The sequence below is a fragment of the Oncorhynchus mykiss genome, chromosome 15 (genome assembly GCF_057628025.1).
Source record: "Oncorhynchus mykiss isolate SJ-2025 chromosome 15, ASM5762802v1, whole genome shotgun sequence".
Lineage (NCBI taxonomy): Eukaryota > Metazoa > Chordata > Actinopteri > Salmoniformes > Salmonidae > Oncorhynchus > Oncorhynchus mykiss.
The window spans coordinates 72,706,161-72,733,831 of record NC_143036.1 but is presented as its reverse complement, the minus strand read 5'-3'; the positions used below and the strand labels follow the sequence as shown (position 1 = coordinate 72,733,831).

At 42.1% G+C, this 27,671-nt stretch overlaps 3 protein-coding genes across 6 annotated transcripts; all 3 read left to right on the top strand.

Annotated features, from left to right (window-relative positions):
- The first annotated feature begins 1,959 nt into the window (after positions 1-1,959).
- Positions 1,960-26,492, top strand: LOC118942882 (uncharacterized). 3 transcript variants are annotated; one of them, XM_090201109.1, is made up of 4 exons: positions 1,960-2,239; positions 3,410-3,725; positions 6,866-7,035; positions 8,439-10,933. In XM_090201109.1, the coding sequence occupies exons 1-4, from the start codon at positions 2,074-2,076 to the stop codon at positions 9,686-9,688; spliced, it is 1,902 nt and encodes a 633-aa protein (XP_090057235.1). In that variant the 5' UTR covers positions 1,960-2,073; the 3' UTR covers positions 9,689-10,933. The 3 variants fall into 3 exon arrangements, with proteins under 3 accessions (XP_090057235.1, XP_090057234.1, XP_036801104.2); XM_090201108.1 differs by lacking the exons at positions 6,866-7,035; positions 8,439-10,933 and adding an exon at positions 26,328-26,492 and having other exon boundaries at positions 3,410-4,616; XM_036945209.2 differs by lacking the exons at positions 1,960-2,239; positions 3,410-3,725 and having other exon boundaries at positions 6,791-7,026.
- LOC149978177 (uncharacterized) lies at positions 16,100-22,417 on the top strand. Of its 2 annotated transcripts, none has more exons than XM_090201105.1 (2): positions 16,100-16,413; positions 19,267-22,417. In XM_090201105.1, the coding sequence occupies exons 1-2, from the start codon at positions 16,248-16,250 to the stop codon at positions 20,631-20,633; spliced, it is 1,533 nt and encodes a 510-aa protein (XP_090057231.1). In that variant the 5' UTR covers positions 16,100-16,247; the 3' UTR covers positions 20,634-22,417. The 2 variants fall into 2 exon arrangements, with proteins under 2 accessions (XP_090057231.1, XP_090057232.1); XM_090201106.1 differs by having other exon boundaries at positions 16,133-17,612; positions 19,267-21,055.
- Positions 21,147-26,313, top strand: LOC110490706 (uncharacterized; the record flags this gene model as incomplete). Its single annotated transcript, XM_090201292.1, is given in 3 exon segments — positions 21,147-21,312; positions 24,834-25,247; positions 25,250-26,313. Coding segments are annotated over 3 exon segments (1,644 nt in total), but the record flags the coding sequence as incomplete, so codon positions are not given.
- Positions 26,493-27,671: the final 1,179 nt, after the last annotated feature.

Below are 27,671 nucleotides of genomic sequence, written 5' to 3'. Positions count from 1 at the left end.
GTTTAGGTCTCTGTGGATGGTTTGTCCTCTGACAAATCAACTTTAAATGTTGGTGTTACTCAAGGCTCCATTTTAGGACCACTATTGTTTTCAGTACATATTTTACCTCTTGGTGATGTCATTCGGAAACATAATGTTAATTTTCACTGCTATGCGGACGACACACACGACATTTTGATGAAACATGGTGAAGGCCCAAAATTGCCTCCCCTGGAAGCCTGTGTTTCAGACATTTATTTATTTTATTTCACCTTTATTTAACCAGGTAGGCAAGTTGAGAACAAGTTCTCATTTACAATTGCGACCTGGCCAAGATAAAGCATAGCAGTTCGACACATACAACGACACAGAGTTACACATAAGGAAGTGGATGGCGGCAAATGTTCTACTTTTAAACTCGGACAAAACAGAGATGCTAGTTCTAGGTCCCAAGAAACAAAGAGATCTTCTGTTGAATCTGACAATTAATCTTGATGGTTCTACAGTCGTCTCAAATAAAACTGTGAAGGACCTCAGCATTACCCTGGACCCAGATCTCTCTTTTGATGAGTATATCAATACTGTTTCAAGGACAGCTTTTTTTCCATCTACAGTTGTGGCCCAAAGTTTTGAGAATGACACAAATATGAATTTTCACAAAGTCTGCTGCCTCAGTTTGTGTGATGGCAATTTGCATATACTCCAGAATGTTATGAAGAGTGGTCAGATGAATTGTAATTAATTGCTAAGTCCCTCTTTGTCATGCAAATGAACTGAATCACAAAAAAACATTTCCAATGCATTTCAGCCCTGCCACAAAAGGACATCATGTCAGTAATTCTCTCATTAACACAGGTGTTAGTGTTGATGAGGACAAGGCTGGAGATGCTGATTGAGTTCGAATAACAGACTGGAAGCTTCAAACGGAGGGTGGTGCTTGGAATCATTGTTCTTCCTCTGTCAACCATGCTTACCTGCAAGGAAACATGTGCTGTCATCCTTGCTTTGCACAAAAAGGACTTCACAGGCAAGGAAATTACTGCCAGTAAGATTGCACCCAAATCAACCATTTATCAGATCATCAAGAACTTCAAGGAGAGCGGTTCAATTGTTGTGAAGAAGGCTTCAGGGCGCCCAAGAAAGGCCAGCAAGCGCCAGTACCATCTTCTAAAGTTGATTCAGCTGCGGGGTCGGGGCACCACCAGTACAGATCATGCTTAGGCAGGTGTGAGCGCATCTGCATGCACAGTGAGGCGAAGACTTTTGGAGGATGGCCTGGTGTCAAGAACAGCAGCAAAGAAGCCACTTCTCTCCAGGAAAAACATCAGGGACAGACTGATATTCTGCAAAAGGTACAGGGATTGGACTGCTGAGGACTGGGGTAAAGTCATTTTCTCTGATGAATCCCCTTTCCGATTGATTGGGGCATCCGGAAAGAAGCTTGTCCAGAGAAGACAAGGTGAACGCTACCATCAGTCCTGTGTCATGCCAACAGTAAAGCATCCTGAGACCATTCATGTGTGGGGTTGTTTCTCAGCCAAGGGAGTGGCTCACTCACAATAAAAGCCTTTGACACTTATGAAATGCTTGTAATTATACTTCAGTATTCCATAGTGACATCTGACAAAAATATCTAAAGAATTTGTGAAAATTAATATTTGTGTCATTCTCAAAACTTTTTCCATGACTGTAGTTATATATTTCCATCAGTGGGAGCTGGTGGGTGGAGCTATAGGAGACTATAGGAGATTATAGATTATATAGGAGATTGTTTTGTATATTATATAGGAGATTGATTGATTGGGTGATTGTAATGGCTGGAATGGAATAAATGATACCGTTACAATCCGTCCTCCTGTAGCTCCTCCCACCAGCCTCCACTGATTGCCATTATCATTGGTCTGTAGCGTGTAGTAAAAAACCCATCCACACGGTGATGCTGTGGCGTTTGTTTGGGCTCGCCACCAGCTGACAAAAACGAAAAGACAACGCGGAAGTAAAACTTCAAGCGGGTTTGTTTTGTTCTTGCCCACCATTCTTTCCTCGTGGACGAAGCCATACTAGCTGAATACCCAACTATCCGTCGACAGAAACATGTCTAAACTACAATTGTTTCGTGTGTTTTTAAATGAGCGTTTAACCGCGGCAGCTGTGGAGATTTTCGGGGCAGTTGAAGAAACGGTAGCGGACTACCAGGAGGAGAATGATCGGCTACGGAGACTGCTGCGGGTCACACCGGAGATAAAACGATGCAGAATAGGTTCGTATGTAGATCTACTGATAGCTAGCAGATCTGCTCAATAAATAAACTGTTTAGGGGTTCAGTGATTATCATTTCAATATGCCTTATTAACTGTTACCACAGTTTCTAAACCCTGAGGCCCAACATCGTCAGACTTCCGGGAACGCTTGCGAAGCAAGACTCGGCAGACCAGACCGGGGTTTGAGAAGTCAATGAGAGAAGTGAAATATTCCTCCTTGGTTGTTCATTTTCTCGATTTCTAAAGGCACAACCTAGATTCAAACGAATGTTTTAAGTAGGTGAACATGTCATTACTACAACCTTATGAAAGTGACAAACTGACACGTTTTGATTTTCGTCAAAAACAAGTTTATATCTAAGAGTTGATGGCTTGCACATGCGCAGTTCTGCGGGAGACGAATGTTGACATTCTCACCTGGGGTGTGCTCAGTTCGCTTGAACCCGATGAAGTGTTTCTGCGAATTAGATTAGCTAGCTAACGTCGTCATGACATTGCCCTACAGGCGTGATCTGGGATTTCTATTGGAGAATCCGTTTCTACATATCTTCCTACCTAACTATCTTTTTCTAATACCATTGCTAAAACACATTCTCATTAAAACCAGTAAACCATTCCACTTTATAAATGAACTTGTATTATTTTTTACATTATAAATAAATAGCTTATTATCTAACGTTTATTGATAAGTAATTGAAGTAGATTCTAGTTGATCAATTATTTAATTTGATTTTTTTTGTTAACTTGAATCTACTTCCCCAGAGCCCTTAATTGAATCAATAATGAAGCGAGGTTACCCTGCCTCTGTTTTGGTAAAAGGTGATGATGAGCCTGGAGAAATGAAACCACTCTCAAATTCATAGACTGAGATATGGATGCAAGGACTGACCATCCATGATATCAACATTAAAATATAAGCTTGTTAACTCCAATGTTTGTAAACAATGTAAATATAGCCACAAAAACATGGTTAAAACTATGTGTTCTGATGGGGGATGACAGTTGAACTAAGCTCATGAGGCATTTATACATTCTATTCTTCAATAATCATTTATAAGTCAAAACAGTTATGTAGCAACTAAGGATTCTAGCTTTAACTTCTAATTGACCCCAACCCTGATGTCTAAAAGCTGTATAGAGAACCTCTGCTCCTCTCTCCTTTCCTCCAGACTCCCTGCAGCTCTCTGTCTCTGAGGAGGAGGTTATCCCTGATCAGCAGCACTGTGAGCAGGAGTGGAGCCCCAGTCTGGGGCAAGAGAACCCAGACCTTCCACAGATTAAAGAGGAACAGGAGGAACTCAGGACCAGTCAGGAGGAAGATCAGCTTCAAGGGCTGGAGGCTGATATCATAGAGTTCAAATTCACTCCTTCCTGTGTGAAAAATGAATGTGATCAGGAGGACCCATTTCAGTCCTTGACTCTTCCCCAAATCCAGACTGTGGAGAACAGAGAGAGTGATCCTAAACAAGTGGATCTCACACCTTTTGTTACTGTGACCCACTTTAAGGGTCTCAACATTCTCTGTGACCCTCCAGACAATCAAAACAATGCCTCCAGCCACAGCTCAGTCGTAAGCAGCGACCCAGTAGGACTTGACAGCAGCCCACGATTGAATCCCAGCCCATCATTGGATCCAAACCCATCGATGGGGGAACACTGTTTCAAACCCAGCACGTCTAGAAAAACTCACCACTGCCGTGACTGTGGTGAAATGTTTGCTCTGAAAGCTGACCTGAAGAGTCATGTGACTCTCGCCATGCAGAGACCCAGCGAATGCCACGTCTGCAGAAAACACTACAACTCCAGCTGTAAACTGACGGCCCATGTCCGACTCTGTCGCGGTAGGAAACCCTGCACCAGCCCTGTTTGTAGCAAGACCTTCAAACTCAAAGCAGACCTGTCCAAGCACATGAGGATTCACACAGGGGAGAAATCATTTAGTTGTGGATACTGTGGGAAGCGCTTCAATCGCAAGGGGAACCTTACTGATCATATTCCTATTCACACAGGAGAGAAAGCATTTAGCTGTGCTGACTGCGGAAAAAGATTCAGTCAGAAGGGGACCCTACGGAAGCATAGACTGGCTCACACAGGAGAGAAACAATTTATCTGTAGAGACTGTGGGAAAAGCTTCTATCAGAGAGGGGACCTAAGTAGGCATATACGGACTCACACAGGAGAGAAACTTTTTATATGTGGTGACTGTGGGAAAAGCTTCAATTTGAAGGGGAACCTGAAGAAGCATGAACTGACTCACACAGAAGATAAACCATTTAGCTGTGGTGACTGTGGGAAAAGCTTCAATCACAAGTCTAACTTACTGACGCATGTTAAAAACATCCACAAAGGAGGAAAACAGGAGGAAATCTTAAAGAACTGTTTAGTCACAAGATGAGAATAAAAGGGCAGGATGTGGACAATACGATGATACCTCTCCTAGGGACCTGCTCTCCATGCTTCAGGATTAAAGTTCCCCTGGTCTCTGATCTATTCTATTGGTAACCTGCTGTTTCTCTCCACAGTGTTCTCTGCTACTCTCTGGTCTAGTTACTTTACATCTGTCTGGAGGGAGCGATAGAGGTCACAGAATGAGGTTCCTAGTCTCAACACTCTCCAAGAGGTCACAGAATGAGGTTCCTAGTCTCAACACTCTCCAAGAGGTCACAGAATGAGGTTCCTAGTCTCAACACTCTCCAAGAGGTCACAGAATGAGGTTCCTAGTCTCAACACTCTCCAAGAGGTCACAGAATGAGGTTCCTAGTCTCAACACTCTCCAAGAGGTCACAGAATGAGGTTCCTAGTCTCAACACTCTCCAAGAGGTCACAGAATGAGGTTCCTAGTCTCAACACTCTCCAAGAGGTCACAGAATGAGGTTCCTAGTCTCAACACTCTCCAAGAGGTCACAGAATGAGGTTCCTAGTCTCAACACTCTCCAAGAGGTCACAGAATGAGGTTCCTAGTCTCAACACTCTCCAAGAGGTCACAGAATGAGGTTCCTAGTCTCAACACTCTCCAAGGCTTTTTAGAGGAAAAGACCTTTTCAGAGGAAAATACCTCTGACAGTGTCACAGCTAACCCGTTTGTAAAATGTAATGCCCTTTGGATAAAATCTGCTGCCAAATGGCATATACAATGGAGTCTGAAGTGATTGACGTCCTTGATAAATATGAGCAATCATGACTGTATAAAATAAATCATTCAAATGCTGAGCTATTTTGTATGCTTAAAAAAATTAGGAAAGTATATTATTTTATATGAATACAAATGCTCATAGAAATATATTTTTTATCTCAAGAGTGGTGGTAAACATTGACACCCCTGAAGATTGTAATAAATAAAGTAGATGAAATACGACATTGAGCCTGTGACTCTATGAACTCTACAAAAGTTTGTTTTGGTTTCAGATTATTTTGTGCCCAGTAGAAATGAATGGTAAATAATGTATTGTCATTTTGGAGTCAGTTTTATTGCAATAAGAATACCTTTTGGGGGAAAATTGTATAAAATAATACCTTATAGCTCAGTACTTGAATGATTTATTTTATACATTATTGCTAATCTTTATCAAAGATAATTTGATAATTATTGTAGATCCCACTGTATTATGAACTCAGTGGCGACACTTCTGCTTTCCTACCACTAGATGGTGCTGTTTAGGATGTCTCCCCACTAGATTGCGCTGTTTAAGATGTGACTGCAGTATCTCAGTATATCAAACCTGTTAGTCATTTCATCTTGTTTTCCAGAGACCTATGAGGGCATAAACCATTACTGAACACATTGTATTACAACCAAACAGGCTTATACTAAACTGAACCAGACATGACTGACCTGGACTGACCCTGGGAATGAGGGAAGATGTTGTGTACTGTAGGGTCAGAGGTGACTGTAAATCAGAATTAGGTTCACAACACCAGGAGAGTCCAAGTAAACAGGTGTGTGTTATCCAGATTGACCACAATGTGGAGGAGTGGGACTTTCACTGTATGCATTAGTCTACTACAATAGAACGAGGTGTAGATGAGGTATCTGCTTAAATGTTCTCAGAAAGTGGACATCTTTTCATTCTATACATACAGACTTCTAGACTAATGCATGTTGAGTAAATAAAACTAAACACATGTTTGCTCCTCAGTGTCCCTCTGATTAAGAGGTGTCTGCATGACATCCTACTGCATCAAAAGGAAATCTTAATTGTTAATGTATAACTTTATAAATGTTGTTTTAAGTTCTGAATCTAGAAAGACATGCCAAAATGCCCGCCGTCCAGTAATTCGATCATGATTACTAAGTTTAGATAGCTGGCCGTTAAACTAATTTACCAGTCTAAAAAATGTTAGCTGACATAAGATAATTGAGTGACTGTCAGTGGCTGACATATCAAGAGAGAAATTGCTGATGCACAACTACATTTCAATATTGCACCTTGTTCAGAACTTAAAACAACAAATCCCTGAGCGACAGCATCTATTCCCAGTATCATTGGTCTGTAGCCTGTAGTAAAACCCCATCACCATGGGGGCGCTGTGATTTGTTTCTGGTCTCGTTTCCCGCTGACAAAAACAGAACAAAACAATACGGAAGCGAAAACATACATGCTGAATACCCAACTTTCAGTCGACTAAAACATGTCAAAACTACAGTCGTTTCGTGTGTTTTTAAATGAGCGTTTAACCGCGGCAGCTGTGGAGATTTTCGGGGCATTTGAAGAAACGGTAGCGGAGTACCACGAGGAGAATGATCGGTTACGGAGACTGCTACGGATCACACCGGAGATAAAACTATGTAGGATAGGTTCGTATGTAGATCTTCAGATGGCTACGCTGAACAAAAATATAAATACATTTAACAATTTCTAACATTTTACTAAGTTACAGTTAATATAAGGAATTAAATCAATCGAAATAAATTAATTGTGCCCTAATCTATGGATTTCAGATTAACGGGAATGCAGATATCCATCTGTTGGTCACATATATCTTAAAAAAGGTAGGGAGGTTGATCAGATCTGGTGTGACCACAATTTTATTTGTCACGTGCACCGATTACAACAGGTCTGTAGACCTTACAGTGAAATGCTTACTTAGAAGCCCTCAACCAACAATGCGTTTTAAGAAAAATAAGTTAAGGTAAAAAATAGTGAAAGAGCTGCTGTAAAATAACTAGCGAGGCTATATACAGGGGGTACCCGTACAGAGTCAGTGTGGGGGGCACAGGTTAGTCGAGATAATATGTACATGTAGATAGAGTTAAAGTGAGTATGCATAGATATCATGGTCCAAACACACTAAGACAGTTGTGAAGAGGGCACGACAAAGCCTATTCCACCTCAGGAGACTGAACATATTTTGCAATTGTCCTCAGATCCTCAAAAGGTTCTACAGCTGCACCATCGAGAGCATCCTGACTGGTTGCATTACTGCCTGGTATGGCAACTGCTCGGGGCCAGGCTTCCTGCCATCCAGGACCTCTATACCAGACAGTGTCAGAGGAAGGCCCTAAAAATTGTCAGACTTCAGCCACCCTGGTCATAGACTGTTCTCTCTGCTAACGCACGGCAAGCGGTACCGGAGTGCAAAGTCTAGGTCCAAAAGGCTTCCTAACAGCTTTTACCCCCAAGCCATGGATTTGTTGGGGCGGTATGCAAATTGGTGTGGGTCTAGGGCATCTGAGATGATGGTGTTGATGTGAGCCATGACCAGCTATATAAACCACGCCCCTCTGCAAACACGACTTCTCCGATGTTTGTGACAATGCAGTACTTATTTAAAGAGAAGAGAATATTATGTTAGCACACATTAAGATTAAGTGATGTCACCTTGTCCCCTTAATAATGAGTCCAGGTGTTTGACATGGGTGAGGGGACCAGTAACTTTATGATCAAACTTTATCAATGTAGAAGCAACAGTCATTTTCACACTTTGGTCATCATACTTTAATCTGGTTTCCTTCAAATATCATCCAATTTCATGAAAAACATGATTTTGACTGTTCATGACCTTTAACTGCCCACGTGCTCTGGCAGAGTTCCTGGTCACATGCTGTTTTCAATTAGAGAAATTGGTTCTTGATTTCAGTTCTGCTTTAAGAAGATGCATTTTAGAAATAGGTGGGATTTATGACAGTGGCTGTGCCAGCTAGTGATGACTGTCTAACGGCTGTATAGAAAACCTCTGCTCCTCTTTCCTTTCCTCCAGATTCCCTGCAGCTCTCTGTCTCTGAAGAGGTTCTCCCTGAGCAGCAGCACTGTGAGCAGGAGTGGAGCCCCAGTCTGGGGCAGGAGAACCCAGAGCTTCCACAGATTAAAGAGGAACAGGAGGAACTCAGGACCAGTCAGGAGGAAGAGCAGCTTCAAGGGCTGGAGGCTGATTTCAAATTCACTCCTTCCTGTGTGAAAAGTGAATGTGACCAGGAGGACCCATTTCAGTCCTTCACTTCTCCCCAAACCCAGACTGTGGAGAACAGAGAGAGTGATCCTAAACAAGTGGATCTCACACCTTTTGTTACTGTGACCCACCTTAAGGGTCTCTACATTCCCTGTGACCCTCCAGAGGATCAAAACAATACCTCCAGCCACAGCTCAGCCGTAAGCAGTGACCCCGTAGGACTTGACAGCAGCCCGCGATTGGATCCCAGCCCATCGACGGCGGAACATTGTTCCAGCACGTCTAGAAAAACTCACCACTGCCGTGACTGTGGTGAAAAGTTTGCTCTGAAAGCTGCCCTGCAGAGGCATATGACTCTCTACAAGAAGAGACTCCGTGAATGCAGTTTCTGCAGAAAACGCTGCACCTCCACCTGTAAACTAAAGGCCCATATCCGCCTCTGTCACAGTGGGAAACCCTGCACCTGCCCTGTTTGTGGCAAGACCTTCAAACTCAAAGGATATCTGTCCAAGCACATGAGGATTCACACAGGAGTGGGAGAGAAACCATTTAGCTGTGGAGACTGTGGGAAAAGCTTCAATTTGAAGGGGAACCTAAAGAACCATATGCTGACTCACACAGGAGATAAATCATTTAGCTGTGGAGACTGTGGGAAAAGCTTCATTCATAAGTGGAACCTAAGGAGCCATATGCTGACTCACACAGGAGAGAAACCATTTAGCTGTGGAGAATGTGGGAAAAGCTTCAATCAGGAGGGGAACCTACGGAACCATAAACGGACTCACACAGGAGGGAAACCATTTAGCTGTGATAACTGTGGGAAAAGCTTTAATCAGAACGGGTCCCTAAAGAAGCATAGACTGACTCACACAGGAGAGAAACCATTTAGCTGTGATGACTGTGGGAAAAGCTTCAATCAGAAGGGGAACCTAAGAAACCATAAACTCACTCACACAGGAGAGAAACCATTTAACTGTGATGATTGCGGGAAAAGCTTCACTCAAAAGTCTAATTTACTGACGCATGTGAAAAAAATACACAAAGGAGGAAAACAGGATTAAAACTGAAAGAAAGAAGATTATGACAAAGATCTATTTAGTCACAAGATGAACATAAAAAGTCAGGATGTGGACAATTCTGAGTACACGCTCAGACACACATAGCTGGAATAAGTAAATGAAGTCTGAGAGAATAGTCAGATTAACTGATGACTAAAATATTAGTGCAGATGGCATTATTTTGTCACGTGCATAGATGTGTTATAGGTAATGAATGTGTAGGGAACTTCTGAAATTCTACAGATTTTGTGGCACAGCAGGAATACACACAAACCAAAAAGTAAAATAATGGAATTAAGGAATATATAAGTATTAGGATGAGCCATGTCGGAGTGGCGTTGAGTAAAATACAGTAGAATAGAATACAGTATATACATATGAGATGAGTAAAGCAAAAATATGAAAACATTAAAGTGACTAGTGTTCCATTGTTAAAGTGGCCAGTGAATTCCAGTATATGTATATAGGGCAGCAGCCTCTAAGGTTCAGGGTTAGGTAACTGGGTGGAAGCCGCCCAAGAGAACATTCTCAAATATGTGGGTGTAAAACACTGTTAAAAGCACTGTTTGTGTGTCGGTGGCTGTCCCTAGCATTGCCAAAAGACAAAGAGCTGAGACTGGATCAGTGGTTCACCAATCAGGGCCTTGATGGGCTTGGCAACAGTAACAAAGGGTGATGCGTAATGAAACTAGGGTGTGCGTGCCCTGGGTAAACCGGCGGGGGGGCATTTATTTATGAGCATCGGGTAATGTCCTCGGAACAAACCGGGAACTAGACAAAAACCTCCAGGAGAGAGCATGGCACAATGTCCCATGGACCTTCAGGGACCATGACACAACATCCCAAGAATTCCTTAAAAACGTCCTCGAGACCAGCCAGGAATTAGACAGATCCTCTAGGGAACCATGACACAACGTCCTGACGACTTTATGCGACCATTTTGTGACATCCTGGGAGGTCCCAACGACTCATTGTTTACATGGAAGTTATGTTATTCATTAAATAAGTAACATTTACTCTTTTTTTAATTAACCCATATGTTTTTTTTTTACAGCTTTTCCACTTCAAGAGTGTGCAGAGCTGTCATCAAGGCAAAGGGTGGCTACTTTGAAGAATCTCAGATATAAAATATATTTTGATTTGTTTAACACTTTTTTTGGTTACTACTATGTGTTATTTCATAGTTTTGATGTCTTCACTACTATTCTACAATGTATAAAATAGTAAAAATAAAAACCCTTGAATGAGTAGGTGTGTCCAAACTTTTGACTGGTACTGTACAGTCGGCCAAAAGGTTTGAGAATGACACAAATATTAATTTCACAAAGTTTGCTGCTTCAGTGTCTAGATATTTTTGTCAGATGTTACTATGGAATACTGAAGTATAATTACAAGCATTTCATAAGTGTCAAAGGCTTTTATTGACAATTACATGAAGTTGATGCAAAGAGTCAATATTTGCAGTGTTGACCCTTCTTTTTCAAGACCTCTGCAATCTGCCCTGGCATGCTGTCAATTAACTGCTGGGCCACATCCTGACATCCATCCAGCCCATTCTTGCATAATTAATGCTTGGAGTTTGTCAGAATTTGTGGGTTTTTGTTTGTCCACCCGCCGCTTGAGGATTGACCACAAATTCTCAATGGGATTAAGGTATGGGGAGTTTCCTGGCCATGGAAACATTTACGCAGAATATTATTATTATATATATTTTTCTTCATTTAACCTTTATTTAACTTGGCAAGTCAGTTAAGAACAAATTCCTATTTACAATGAAGGGATACCAAAAGGCCTCCTGCAGGGACGGGCTGGGATTATAAATACAAAATAAATTAAAGAAATATATTGGACAAAACACACATCACGACAAGAGACAACACAACACTACATAAATAGAGACCTAAGACAACAACATAGCATGGCGATTTTCATGAGCTCGCCTTGACTGACAGCTCTTTGAAACTCCTATGTCAAGCAACTTGGATGAAGTGTTGCAGTAAAATCATCTCAAGCTAATTTGGTGAAACACAAAGCAACTCAAACAACATTGAAATTGCATCAATGATTTAATGTTTTATACATCTCCTGTTTTGCTTTAGTTCACAGCAGCACTGTCAGATAAGTTGACTTGACAACTAAGTATGTTAGTGCCTCAGTATCAAATCAAATGTTATTTGTCACATGTGCCGACTACAACAGGTAGGAAAATATTTACTAAATTAACTATTTTCTTTATTTGATAAAAGATCAAAAATAAAAGAACAATAAGGAGGCTATATACAGGGGCTACAGGTTAGTTGAGGTAATTTAGGTAATATGTGCATGCAGTGGTGTGGAAAAAGTACTCAATTGCCATACATTAGCAAAAGTAAATATACCTTAATAGAAAATTACTCAAGGAAAAGTGAGTCACCCAGTAAAATACTACTCAAAGTATACTAAATATACTAAAGTCTAAAAGTATTTGGTCTTAAATATACTTACTAATCAAAAGTAAATGTAATTGCTAAAATATAGTATCATAGTATCAAAAGTAAAAGTATAAATCATTTCACATTCCTTATATTAAGCAAACCAAATGGCACAATTTCATTTAGATTGTTTTAATTAGATTGTATTTTTTTAGATAGCCAGGGACTCCAGACATAATACACAGTACAAGGTACCCCCAAAAACTACTTCAGTCGTACTTTAAAGTATTTTTACTACATGTTCACCATTGTGCACACCTGGGTCGGGGTAAAGTGACAATGCATAGATCATAAATGGCGAGTAGCAGCAGCGTAGAAAACGTTTGGGGGTAGACGCTGTTAAGGAGCCTTTTGGACCTAGACCTGGCGCTCCGGTACCGCTTGCCGTGCGAAAGCTGAGAGAACCGTCTACGACTAGGGTGGCTGGAGTCTTTGGCAATTGCCTCTGATTAAGAGGTGTCTGCATCACATCCTACTGCAGCAAAAGGAAATCGGCTAGCTGGCCAATGAAGTGGATCTATTACACTAACAAGGATCCTTTCAGTAGGCTACAACAACAGAATGTCCACTGACTAACCTTCTATATTGCACACCCTTTAGTTTGTCCATTTTCATCCCACACATTTTTACATGAATTTTCAAAATGTCAAATTTCAATAGCTCCTTGGTCGTGTGACCTAGTGACTTCAAACAAGGTTCAGAATGTCCAGTCAGTGGGCCTACATATTAATAAGCATTTTTCTATGGCTGGCCTTGCTTTCCACCTGGCTACCCCTACCCCGGTCAACAGCTCTGCACCACCCACAGCAACTTGCCCAAGCCTCCCCATTTCTCCTTCACCCAAATCCAGATACCTGATGTTCTGAAAGAGTTGCAAAATCTGGACCCCTACAAATCAGCTGGGCTAGACAATCTGGACCCTCTCTTTCTAAAATTATCTGCCGCAATTGTTGCAACCCCTATTACTAGAATGTTCAACCTCTCTTCCGTATCGTCTGAGATCCCCAAAGATTGGAAAGCTGCCGCGGTCATCCCCCTCTTCAAAGGGGGAGACACTCTAGACCCAAACTGTTACAGACCTACATCTATCCTACCCTGCCTTTCTAAGGTCTTCGAAAGCCAAGTTAACAAACAGATCACAGACCATTTCGAATCCCACCGTACTTTCTCCGCTATGCAATCTGGTTTCCGAGCTGGTCATGCGTGCACCTCAGCCACGCTCAAGGTCCTAAACGATATCAGAATTGCCATCGATAAAAGAGAATACGGTGCAGCCGTCGACCTGGTCAAGGCTTTCGACTGTCAATCACTGCATTCTTATCAGCAGACTCAACAGCCTTGGTATCTCAAATGACTGCCTCGCCTGGTTCACCAACTACTTCTCTGATAGAGTTCAGTGTGTCAAACCGGAGGGCCTGTTGTCCGGACCTCTGGCAGTCTCTATGGGGGTGCCACAGGGTTCAATTCTCGGGCTGACGCTTTTCTCTATATATCAATGAAGTCGCTCTTTCGGCTGGTGATTCTCTGATCCACCTCTACGCAGACGACACCATTCTGTATACTTCTGGCCCTTCTTTGGAGAATGTGTTAACTAACCTCCAGGCGAGCTTCAATGCCATACAACTCTCCTTCCGTGGCCTCCAACTGCTCTTAAATGCAAGTAAAACGAAATGCATACTCTTCAACCAATCGCTGCCCGCACCTGTTCGCACGTCCAGCATCACTACTCTGGATGGTTCTCACTTAGAATATGTGGACAACTACAAATACCTAGGTGTCTGGTTAGACTGTAAACTCTCCTCCCAGACTCACATTAAGCATCTCCAATCCAAAATTAAATCTAGAATCGGCTTCCTATTTCGTAACAAAACATCCTTCACTCATGCTGCCAAACGTACCCACGTAAAACGGACTATCCTACCGATCCTTGACTTCGGCGATGTCATTTACAAAATAGCCTCCAACACTCTACTCAGCAAATTGGATGCTGTCTATCACAGTGCCATCCGTTTCGTCACCAAAGCCCCATATACTACCCACCACTGCGACCTGTATGCTCTCGTTGGCTGGCCCTCGCTTCATACTCGTCGCCAAACCTACTGGCTCCAGGTCATCTATAAGTCCTTGCTAGGTAAATCCCTGCCTTATCTCAGCTCACTGGTCACCATAGCAGCACCCAACCGTAGCACGTACTCCAGCAGGTATATTTCACGGGTCACCCCCAAAGCCAATTCCTCCTTTGGTCGCCAGTTCTCTGCTGCCAATGACTGGAACGAATTGCAAAAGCTGGAGACTCATATCTTCCTCACTATCTTTAAGCATCAGCTATCAGAGCAGCTTACAGATCATTGCACCTGTACATAGCCCATCTGTACATAGCCCATCCAACTACCTCATCCCCATATTGTTATTTATATTTTTAATTTTCTTTGCACCCCAGTATCTCTACTTGCACATTAATATTCTGCACATCTATCACTCCAGTGTTTATTTGCGAAATTTCCCCACTACGGCCTATTTATTGCCTTACCTCCCTAATCTTACTTCATTTGCACACACTGTATATACACTTTTCTATTGTGTTATTGACTGTACGTTTGTTTATTCCATGTGTAACTTTGTGTTGTTCTTTGTGTCGCACTGCTTTGCTTTATCTTGGCCAGGTCGCAGTTGTAAATGAGAACTCGTTGTCAACTGGCCTACCTGGTTAAATAAAGGTGTTGTCAACTGGCCTCCCTGGTTAAATAAAGGTGTTGTCAACTGGCCTACCTGGTTAAATAAAGGCCAAATAAAAAATACATGTAAAAAATATATACTATATATGGGAATGTCTTATGTCCGTCCTACATGTAGTGTTGGTACATGGAATATTCCTCAACTGCATATATCATAAATTACTATTGAAAATAGAAGTATTATGTTCAACAACTGACATTTTCAGATATTATTTTGACAAACACACTTTGGTGCTTACAATTCATTCTCTAATGTCATAAATTTGGTGGTCACTGTCATCTGTGATCTTTGTGATATGACTTTCTTTAAGCACGTACTGATGACACTGTCACTTAAGATTTTTTCTTAGTCTACAAACGCTCTACATATATTCACTCTGTGATAGGGTTGGATCCTATATGCTACTTTTATTATTGTCCTGTAAATGGTTCAGTACCTATAATTTAGGCTGTGTGGAGAATGGGGAATAAAGGAAATGATCTCTACTGCTAAATTACTACTAGATTATAGTGATAAGGAAAACAGCATACACATTTGGCCTGTGTATTCATTTGCCTATAACTAATCAGAATTCCATTATGTTTACATAAAAAAGAGAGTACTTCAAAATGAGAAGATCCTGATATGGAAAAGACGACTGGGTGGACATAAAGTGTTATATTTTCAATAATGAATGGTTAGCTGTTATGTGACAATTAGGTAAAAAACGACATTTTATTTTTTGTTGTAGATGGCCTGTAAAGCTTACAGATTTAAGTCTAATAGCATGAGATGAAAGTAGACAAATATTAGAGTGTGTGATATGAAGGCATAGTCAGTGGACATTCTGAACCTTGTTTGAGGTCATTAGGTCACATGACCAAAGAGCTATTGAAATGTTAAACTTTGAAAAATTCATGTAAAAACGTGTGATATTAAAATTGAGAAATTAAAGGGTGTGCAATAGAAGGGTAGTCAGTGGACCAAGGAGCTATTGAAATGAATGTCCAAATCGTGAAAATAAGACCTGTGCAATGTTGTGCACAATTTTTCAAACATCATGACACTTATTTGGAGTCTGTGGCTCAAATGGTTTGAAAGCGGAATATTCGTTGAATATCCTAATTGAAACGGTATTATTATACCGTTTACCCTATTATTTAATGTAACTGTTTCCCCACATGTACTTATCTATTTCCATTATCATTGGTGTGTAGTAAAAACCCCCACCCACATGGGATCGCCACCCGCTGATAAAAACAGAGAAATAATGCGGAAGTAAAACTGGGAGCGGGTTTGTTTTGTTTGTTGGCACCATTCTTTCCTCGTGGACGAAGCCATACTAGCTGAATACCCAACTCTCAGTCCACTGAAACATGTCTAAACTTCAGTCGTTTCGTGTGTTTTTAAATGAGCGTTTAACTGCGGCAGCTGTGGAGATTTTCGGGGCAGTTGAAGAAACGGTAGCGGAGTACCACGATGAGAATGATCGGCTACGGAGACTGCTGCGGATCACACCGGAGATAAAACTATGTAACGTAGGTTCGTATGTAGATCACTAGCAGTTCTGCTCAATAAATAAACTGTTACAGTGATCACCATTTCAATATGTTTTAAAAAAAAACTATTACCCGTTTCTAAAACCAGAGGCCCAACATCGCGAGACTTCCAAACGCAGGTTCGGCAGACCAGGGGCCTCATAACAGTCGCTAACGTTTCACATTACATATCTGCGTGCTCCACTTCTGAAAGGACTGCGCAATTATACAAATATTAAGATTTATAAACTTGGCGTACGCCTGTTTGCCATTATAAATCAGCCCCGCACTGAAACTGCGCGCGTGAACGAGCATTACAACTGCCTGAAAAACGCCCATTCGTCGTTTTATAACGCGCTCATTTGCTGTGTACTTTGGAAGAATTGGAATTAGACCAATGCCGTTTAAAGGAAGTATAGCAACGGCGGAACTTGATCAAATGCCTCTGGAGGTGTTGGCAGACTGTTTAAAAACTTTTACAGTGACATTTGCTATATTTTACCGTTTCTGAAAGAACTACAATTACAGGCTATTATTTCAAGTATTTTACTCTATTAGATACAATTTAAATGAGACGGGCGTGGTCATTTGCTGTAAACTAAAGCTTATTCGGGAATATGAACGCATCATGGCCAGAAAAATTGTCGTGGGATATATTCTGCAATGATTATGAAAATATATATATTATGTTTATAAATCAAATATTGTTTACTTGAGACAAAAGAAAGGAAAATTGGAAAGATGACCCTTCTGTTTTACCGTTAATGCGCTTCAGATCACATGGCAAAATACTTCGAATAGTTGATCTATTTACTACTGTAAAGTGGTTCCAATTAAATGAGTGATGGGACGTTTGTAGGCCTAGAGGCTATTTCGCGAGGATGAAACCATCACAGTCCGAAAAGGAAAGAAATTTATTCTGCAATGATCATGGAAATAAAATGGTAAATAGATGCCTCATTTATTTCCAGGATGTATCACATCCGGCCGTAATTGGGAGACCCATAGGGCGGCGCATAATTGGCCCAGCTTCGTCCGGGTTTGGCCCGGTATAGGCCATCATTGTAAATAAGAATTTGTTCTTAACTGACTTGCCTAGTTAAATAAATAAAAAATACACTTTTACAATGGAAAGATGAAGAAAAAAAATGGATCTCCACTAACAGATCATCTTATTGTTTTGAATAAGAGTGCCATCACCAGGTAAGTTAACTGAAAACACAATTCTCGTTTACAGCAACAACCTGGGGAATAGTTACAGAGGAGATGAATGAGCCAATGGGAAGCTGTAGATGATAAGGTTGCCAGATTGGGTTTTTAGCCAAGAATTAACACCCATACTCTATGATAAGTGTCATGGGATCTCTAGTGACCAAAGAGTCAGGACACCCATTTAACATCCCAGCTGAAAGACTGAACCCAACACAGGACAATGTCCTCAATCACTGCTCTGGGATAAGTTTTTTACCAGAGGAAACAGTGCCTCATACTGGTTCTCCAACACCACTTCCAGGCCACTACTAGGCTACTTTTACAACAATTGTAATGAAATACTTAAACCACTAGAAATGGTGCATATGCATGTTCTTAAATTTGTGGGAGGATCAGCACATTCTCATGTCAAGTATAGTTTTTAGAAATGCCAACTGTTCTGTGAACTGGCACACACTTTTTGTGGCAGATTTTGTGCGTCGCCATGTTTATAAAGGAGGCCCCAGTGTCGTCACTAGTTGCCACAAAGTCATAAACCCTGCCCATTTCTAAAAAAAAATATGTTTAAAATAGGATTTTAAACCTAACCTTAAATTAAGCAGATTTTTGTTTGCACAGGGGTGGCAGCATCATGGACTGGTGCACTTCACAAATAGATGGCTTCATGAGGCAGGACAATTATGTGGATATATTGAAGCAACATCTCAAGACATCAGGTTAAAGCTTGGTCGCAAATGGGTCTTCCAAATGGACAATGACCCCAAGCATACTTCCAAAGTCGTGGCAACATTCAATGTGCAGTCGTTCTCCTATGGGGTGCGTTCAGTTCGTTTGCTACGTAGCGAAACGGTTTGTACTAAACGACACATTTTCCCAAAACGCTATTGTACGTTCTTGCCAGACTTTGAGATACGTTTCTTCCGTTTGGTGGGTGTGCCACGGTGTATCTTGAAGCAATGAGTGATGAACTTATAGGGCAGCGGTACATTTTGAACCCATAACTCAACCCATCCCCGTTTTTTAACTGGTCTCTCAGTACAGCGACGTTTTTGTTCAATTGGACGGTCTATTCCGTTTTTATGTACTGAACGTGGCCCTGGTTAGACCCAATGACGTGTGTCTGCACATGCGTTTAGCTAGCTAACGTCGCCATGACATCGCCTACATGCGTGATCGGGGATTTATTTTTAAGAAGCGGTTTCTACATCTCTTCATACCAAACCATCTTTGCTAATACCGTACATGGATACAAACATTGTCACGAAAACCAGGAAGTGATTTGAATTCGTAAATACATTTTTTTACAAAGAACTTTTGAAATAAATAGCATATCGTCAGTTTATTGAGAAGTAATTGATAGTTGTTCAATTATTGAATTGGAATGTTTGTTTATTTCATGAATCTACTTAAAGCCAGAGTCCTTAATTGAAACAATAATGAAGCGGGGTTACCCTGCCTCTGTTTTGGTAAAAGGTGATGATGAGCCTGGAGAAATGAAACCACTCTCAACAGACTGAGCTATGGCTGCAAGGTCTGAACCATCAAAACATGTTATGTATTAACTAAGGGTTCTAGTTTTAACTTCGAATTGATCCCAACCCTGATGTCTAAAAGATAACCTCTGCTCCTCTCTCCTTTCCTCCAGACTCCCTGCAGCTCTCTCTCGGTGTCTCTGAAGAGGAGGTTCTCCCTGATCAGCAGCACTGTGAGCAGGAGTGGAGCCCCACTCTGGGGCAAGAGAACCCAGAACTTCCACAGATTAAAGAGGAACAGGAGGAACTCAGGACCAGTCTGGAGGCTGATATCATAGAGTTCAAATTCATTCCTTCCTGTGTGAAAAGTGAATGTGATCAGGAGGACCCACTTCAGTCCTTGACTCTTCCCCAAACCCAGAATGTGGAGAACAGAGAGCGTGATCCTAAACAAGTGGAACTCACACCTTTTGTTACTGTGACCCACCTTAAGGGACTCTACGTTCCCTGTGACCCTCAAGATAATCAAAACAATACCTCCAGCCAAAGCTCAACCTTAAGCAGCGACCCAGCGGCACTTGACAGCAGCCCATCGTTGGATCCCAGCCCGCCATTGGATCCCAGCCCGCCATTGGATCCCAGCCCGCCATTGGATCCCAGCCCGCCATTGGATCCCAGCCCGCCATTGGATTCCAGTCCGTCATTGGATTCCAGTCCGTCATTGGATCCAAGCCCATCATTGGATCCAAACCAGTCAATGGTGGAACACTGTTTCAAACCCAGCACCATGTCTAGAAAAACTCACCACTGCCATGACTGTGGTGAAATGTTTGCAATGAAAGCTGACCTGCAGAGGCATGTGACTCTTTTAAAGAAGAGGCCCAGTGAATGTCGCTTCTGCAAAAGAAACTACAACTCCACCTGTAAACTAAAGGCCCATATCCGACTCTGTCACAGTGGGAAACCCTACACCTGCCCTGTTTGTGGCAAGACCTTCAAACTCAAAGGGAATCTGTCCAAGCACATAAGGATTCACACAGGAGTGGGAGAGAAACCATTTAGCTGTGGAGACTGTGGGAAAAACTTCTATCAGAAGGGGGACTTAAGTAGGCATATACGGACTCACACAGGAGAGAAATTGTTTATCTGTGGTGATTGTGGGAAAAGCTTCAATTTGAAAGGGAACCTTAGGAAGCATAAACTGACTCACACAGGAGAGAAACCATTTCTCTGTGATGACTGTGGGAAAGGCTTCAGTCAGAAGGGGACCCTAAGGAAGCATAAACTGACTCACACAGGAGAGAAACCATTTAGCTGTGAAGACTGTGGGAAAAGCTTCAGTCAGAAGGGGACCCTAAAGAAGCATAAACGGACTCACACAGGAGAGAAATCATTTAGCTGTGGAGACTGTGGGAAAAGCTTCAGTCAGAAGGGGACCCTAAGGAAGCATAAACTGACTCACACAGGAGAGAAATCATTTAGCTGTGATGACCGTGGGAGGGGAGGGGGGGTGAATGAGCCAAGTGGAAGCTGGGGATGATTTGATGGTGGAGATGGTATGAGGGCCAGATTGGGAATGTAGTCTCTCTTGCCCTCTTCCTGTGTGTGTAAGCGCAAACTGTTTTAAATGCATTATTGTTTTTTCAGTCACATTTCAATAACATTATTTTATAATTGCTGTTCATAACTGCCTTCTCTGGTTTAGTGCTTGCTGTCCCATCAGTCCCAAGCAGCTGCCATTAGTCACGTGTTACAATGTGTTGTCTTTTAATTCAGTTCATGCAAGGAATGATCGTCCTAGATCAGCCTATTACTTAACACGTGGGAAAACAATGATATAATATTGTTACGTTATAATTTGTATGGAACTTGTAGTATAACCCCACCCACATCGGGGCGCTTTGTTATGTTTATGGACTAGCCACCCGCTGATAAAAACAGAATAAGACAATACGGAAGAAACTGTGAGCAGATTGTTTTGTTCTTGCCCACCATTCTTTCCTCGTGGATGTAAACATACTAGCTGAATACACAACTCTCCGTCGACAGAAACATGTCTAAACTTCAGTCGTTTCGTGTGTTTTTAAATGAGCGTTTAACCGCGGCAGCTGTGGAGATTTTCGAGGCACTTGAGCAAACAGTAGCGGAGTACCACGAGGAGAATGATCGACTACGGAGACTGCTGCGGATCACACCGGAAATACAACTACGTAGAATAGGTTCGTGTATAGATATACTGATAGCTACAGTTCTACTCAGTAAATATACTGTTCGGGATTTCAGTGACCCACAAGTTTACCATGTTTTATGAACTATTACTAGTGATGGGGAGAAAGAGGATTTATGAAGCCTTTGGGGCTTTTCACAAAATTGTGCCTAAAACAAGGCCACAGGTTCCGATCTAAAAGCCCAGTTTCAACTGTTCTGAGAGGACAGCTTCGGTATTACAGTTTAACTGAAGACCGGCCAAGACAAATTCCATAGATAGAAACCGTGGTGTCATATATTTGTAGGCACTAACTCTGGCATAGTTAGTTGAAAAAAAAGCCTACGAGAAAATTGAATGCCGTTTTGGTCTGTGGTAAACACAGGCTTAGGAGATATTATACGTTTTGTTCTCTGAGAATCTTCATCAGCTAATGTCACTTTTTGTGAATTTTGAAGAAATTGTTGTGAAAAAAGTACAAAGCCATAACTGGAGGAGGTAGGGGTGCTGTATCACCCTCTGATTAATGAACAAAATCTACTTATTTCAATGTCATTAATGTCCCACTTATTATATTACTCCCATGGGCTTCATTATTCCTGAGAGCAGACAGAACATGACTCCTCAGCAGCACCCTTCCTTTGGCAGCGATTACAGCTGGATACATGTTTTGTAATATTTTTTTACTCTCTGTCAATTGGGTTAGTATTGTGGAGTAACTACAATATAGTTGATCCATCCTCAGTTATCTCCTATCACAGCCGTTAAACTCAACTGTCTAAAGTCCCCATGGGCCTCGTGGTGAAATCCCTGAGCGGTTTCCTTCCTCTCCGGCAAATGACTTTGAAAGGACGCCTGTATCTTTGTAGTGTCTGGGTGTATTGATGCACCATCCAAAGTAATTCATATCTTCACCATGCTTAAAGGGATATTCAATGTCTGCTTTTATTTTACCCATCTACCAATAGGTGCCTTTCTTTGTGAGGCGTTGGAAAACCTCCCTGGTCTTTGAGGTTGAATCTGTGTTTTAAATTTACTGCCTGAATGATGGACCTTACAGATCATTGTATGTGTGGGGTACAGAGATGACGTAGTCATAAAAAAATATATTGAACACACAGTGAGTCCATGCAACTTATTATGTGACTTGTTAAGCAAATGTTTACTCCTGAAATTATTTAGGGCTTGCCATAACAAAGGAGCTGAATTGACTCAAGACATTAGTATTTCATTTGTAAAAATGTCTAAACGTAATTCCACTTATTTTAAATGGCGACGGTGCATAAAGATGAAAGAATTCAGAAATGAAATCTTTAGTTTGAGCACTATCCAGACTTTTTAAACTATGGCGCGCGACATTGTTCAGAACAAACTACTTTTTCGTTGTTTTAACCAGCATGGCTACCACAGCATTCTGCAATGATACGCCATCCTATCTGGTTTACGCTTAGTGGGTTATCATTTGTTTTTCAACTGGACAATGACCCATCACACCTCCACCTTTGTTTCAAGAGGGAGAGTGATGGAGTGTTGCATCCGATGACCTGACCTCCACAATCCCCGACCTCAACCAAATTGAGATGGTTTGGGATGAGCCGGACTGCATAGTGAAGGAAAAGCAGCCAACAAGTGCTCAGCATATGTAGGAACTCCTTCAAGACTGTTGGAAAAGCATTCCAGGTGAAGCTGGTTGAGAGAATGCCAAGAGTGTGCAAAGCTGTCATCAAGGCAAAGGGTGGCTATTTGAAGCATCTCAAATATAAAATATATTTTGATTTGTTTAACACTTTTTTGGTTACTACATGTGTGTTATTTCATAGTTTTGATGTCTTCACTATTATTCCACAATGTAGAAATAAAGAAAAACCCTTGAATGAGTAGGTAGGGGACAACGTCGTTGATGCACTTACTGATGAAGCCGGTGACTGAGGTGGTATACTCCTCAATGTCACTGGATGAATCCCGGAACATGTTCCTGTCTGTGCTAGCAAAACAGTCCTGTAGTGTAGCATCCGCGTCATCTGTCCACTTCCATATTGAGCGAGTTGCTGGTACTTCCTGCTCCAGTCTTTGCTTGTAAGCAGGAATCGGGAAGATACAATTATGATCAGATTTGCCAAATGGAGGGTGAGGGAGAGCTTTGTATGCGTCTCTTTGCAGAGTAAAGGTGGTCTAGAGTTTTTTTCCCCTCTGGTTGCACATTTAACGTGCTGATAGATATGAGGTAAAACAGATTTAAATTTGCCTGCATTAAGGTCCCCGGCCACTAGGAGCGCTGCTTCTAGATGAGAATTTTCTTATTTGCTTATGGCGGTATACAGCTCATTGAGTGCAGCCTTAGTGCCAGTATCAGTTTGTGGTGGTAAATAGATGGCTACAAATAGAGGTGAAAACTCTTGGTGGTCTACAGCTTATCATGAGATACTCTCCCTCAGGCGAGCAATACCTCCAGACTTCTTTAATATTAGACATCGCACACCAGCTGTTATTGACAAATAGACACACATCCCCGCTCCTCGTCTTACCAGACATAGCTGCTCTGTCCTGCCAATGCATGGAAAACCCAGCCAGCTCTATATTATCTGTGTCATCGTTCAGCCACGACTCGGTGAAACATAAGATATTACAGTTTTTAACATCCCATTGGTAGGATAGTCTTAATAGATCATAGATCATCCAGTTTATTTTCCAGTGATTGCACGTTGGCCAATAGGACGGATAGTAGTGGCGGTCTACCCACTCGCCGATGAATTCTCACAAGGCTCTCCGACCTCTGCCCCCGGTTTCTCAGTTTTTTCTTCACGCGAATGACGAGGATTTGGGCCTGGTCTCGAGGAAGCAGTATATCCTTCACGTCGGACTCATTAAACATATAATCTTTGTCTTGTTCGAGGTGAGTAATCGCTGTTCTGATATCCAGAAGCTATTTTTGGTCATAAGAGACGGTAACAGCAACAATATGTACAAAATAAATGAAAAACAAACAAAATAGCACAGTTGGTCGGGAGCCCGTAAAGCGGCAGCCATCCCCTCCGGTGCCATTATTTCATCTAGCTAAGGTGTTTGGTGCAGTATTTTTGAAGGACAACACTTTTTTTACTATGTAAACCAACTGCTGGGCAGGTCTTTCTCACTGTGTTCTGCTGTACGATTCGATAGAGTTAAGTCACCACAGCTGTTTTCCCGTGTTAGTGGGCATTGTGGAAATCAAACCCAAACTCAAACCCAACCCTCAAGTCATGATGAACACTTGTACTACAATCTCACAACTCAGTTTTGGAAGAGACTGACTTTATGACCAAAATTAACCTACTTGCACTTTTTAGTCAATTTTGGCACTGGCATAAATGTTCCTGACTTATATTGATATCACGTATGCCGTTTTCAACGAGAGAAGTTGGTTCTCAAGTTCAGTTCTGCTTCAAGAAGAGACATTTTAGAAATAGGCAGGATTTATGACTGTGGCTGTGTCAGCTAGTAACAACTGTCTAAAGGCTGTATAGAGAACCTCTGCTCCTCTCTCCTTTCCTCCAGACTCCCTGCAGCTCTCTGTCTCTGAGGAGGAGGTTCTCCCTGATCAGCAGCACTGTGAGCAGGAGTGGAGCCCCAGTCTGGGGCAGGAGAACCCAGTGCTTCCACAGATTAAAGAGGAACAGGAGGAACTCAGGACCAGTCAGGAGGAAGAGCAGCTTCAAGGGCTGGAGGCTGATTTCAAATTCACTCCTTCCTGTGTGAAAAGTGAATGTGATCAGGAGGACCCACTTCAGCCCTTCACTTCTCCCCAAACCCAGACTGTGGAGAACAGAGAGAGTGATCCTAAACAAGTGGAACTCACACCTTTTGTTACTGTGACCCACCTTAAGGGCCTCTACATTCCCTGTGACCCTCCAGATAATCAGAACAATGCCTCCAGACAAATCTCAGCCGTAAGCAGCGACCCAGCAGCACTTGACTGCAGCCGCCATTGGATCCAAATCCATCAGTGGTGGAACACTGTTTCAAACCCAGCACCACGTCTGGAAAAACATTTGCAGAGAGAACTGACCTGCAGAGGCATGTGACTCTCATCAGGAAGAGACTCAGTGAATGTCGCTTGTGCTTAAAACACTACAACTCCACCTGTAAACTGAAGGCCCATGTCTGCCTCTGTCACAGTGGGAAACCCAACACCTGCCCTGTTTGTGGCAAGACCTTCAATCTCAAAGTAGATCTGTCCAAGCACATGAGGATTCACACAGGGGAGAAACGTTATTGTTGTGGTGACTGTGGGAAGAGCTTTAGTCGCAAGTGGACCCTAGCCGCACATATACAGATTCACACAGGAGAAAAACCATTTAACTGTGCTGACTGCGGGAAAAGCTTCAATTTGAAGGGGAAACTTAGGAAACATAAACATACTCACACATGAGAGAAATAATTTAGCTGTGGAGACTGTGGGAAAAGCTTCAATCAGAAGGGGGCCCTAATTAAGCATATACGAACTCACACAGGAGAGAAATTATTTAGCTGTGATGAATGTGGGAAAAGCTTCCATTTAAAGGGGAACCTAAAGAAGCATGAACTGACTCACACAGGAGAGAAATCATTTAGCTGTGGTGACTGTGGGAAAAGATTCAAACGCAGGGAAAACTTAATTATGCATATACTGACTCACACAGGAGAGAAACAATTTAGCTGTGGTGACTGCGGGAAAAGCTTCTCCCAGAAGGGGAACCTTAGTAGGCACATACTGACTCACACAGGGGAGATGCCATTTAGCTGTGTAGACTGTGGGAAAAGCTTCAGCCAGAAGGGGACCCTAACGGTGCATATACGGACTCACACAGGAGAGAAACCATTTAGCTGTGTAGACTGTGGGAAAAGCTTCAGCCAGAAGGGGACCCTAACGATGCATATACGGACTCACACAGGAGAGAAATAAATAAGCTGTGATGTGTGCGGAGAAAGCGTCACTCGAAAGTCTAACTTACCGATCCATGTGGAAAACAGGATGAAAACTGAAAGAAAACAGAACATTTGTACAAAGACCTGTTTAGTCACAAGATGAGAATAAAAAGGCAGGATGTGGACAATACTCTGAGTACACGCTCATAGACTCACATCTATTGGTTGGTGGAGGACGACACGATGATGCCTCTCCTAGGGACCTGCTCTCCATGCTTCAGGATTAAAGTTCCTCTGGTCTCTGATCTATTCTATTGGTAACCTGCTGTTTCTCTCCACAGTGTTCTCTGCTACTCTCTGGTCTACATGGAGGGCCTAGCTTCTTTACATCTGTCTGGAGGGAGAGATAGAGGTCACAGAATGAGGTTTCTAGTCTCAACACCCTCCAAGGCTTTTTAGAGGAAAATATTAACTTTTCAGGTCATGTCACAAGTGCCTTCTCCTCTGACAATGGCACTGCTAATTAACTCAGTGATGACACTTCTCCTTTCTCCCCACTAGATGGCACTGTTTGAGATATGATCCCATCACACCATCTCTGTTGTATGTAAAAACGTGTTAGTCATTTGAAATCATTCTTCACAGACCTATGAGGGTATAATGTTAAAAGAATCAACACTGTTACCCATTACCAAACACATTGAAACAGACACACACTGTATTACAGCTAAACAGGACCGTGCTAAACTGAACCAGACATGACTGACCATAAGGGGATGTCATAGAATAGATGGTGTGTACTGTGGGGCCAAAGGTGACTGTAAATCAGGATTAGGTTAACATCTGAGTGGTATACTACGAAGTAAGCTACATCAACTCAGGGTTTTCTAAAGCTAACCTGCTTCACATTCCAGCTCAGGCTTCATCCGTACTATGACAGTGGATATTGCTTGTCCGCCTGCCGCTAACTCTAGCAGGCTTGTAGCTGCGCTTCCACGTCACACATGGTTAGTCGAACGCCAAACTCTTCATTGAGACAGTGCTGAAAAATCAATCCGAGTCAGTGCCACATTTTCATTTGTGAAGATATCAAAATGAAAGAAAATTGATCTTACAGATTCAGCAGACTGGTGTGAAATAGGCTTTTAGAAGTGCTGTCTTTATTTGACTCCTTATCATTACTGCCGTCTTTGGTCTGCTTATCGCTCCTTATTCTATGTGTGAAACAGCTTGTTGTGTTGTGGCCATAGACATAATCCATAGAAGGGTTTTGTGACCTCTGACCCTGTCAATTTGACTGTTAAACTCATGGGTACACTAGCAATGGCTAGCAGTTTGACTTGAATAGGAACTACCATCTATGGATGCTATGTCTATGGTTGCTTGTGGCTGTCAGTTTGACTTGAATAGGAACTACCATCTATGGATTTTATGTCTATGGTTGGTTGTGGCTGTCAGTTTGACTTGAATAGGAACTACCATCTATGG

Excerpts from the sequence above, each read along its gene's own strand:
- LOC118942882 (XM_090201109.1), top strand. The coding sequence starts at position 2,074 with ATGTCTAAACTACAATTGTTTCGTGTGTTTTTAAATGAGCGTTTAACC. Across the intron at positions 2,240-3,409 it reads GATAAAACGATGCAGAATAG|ACTCCCTGCAGCTCTCTGTC; the intron begins GTTCGTATGTAG and ends CCTTTCCTCCAG. Across the intron at positions 7,036-8,438 it reads GATAAAACTATGTAGGATAG|ATTCCCTGCAGCTCTCTGTC; the intron begins GTTCGTATGTAG and ends CCTTTCCTCCAG.
- LOC149978177 (XM_090201105.1), top strand. The coding sequence starts at position 16,248 with ATGTCTAAACTTCAGTCGTTTCGTGTGTTTTTAAATGAGCGTTTAACT. Across the intron at positions 16,414-19,266 it reads GATAAAACTATGTAACGTAG|ACTCCCTGCAGCTCTCTCTC; the intron begins GTTCGTATGTAG and ends CCTTTCCTCCAG.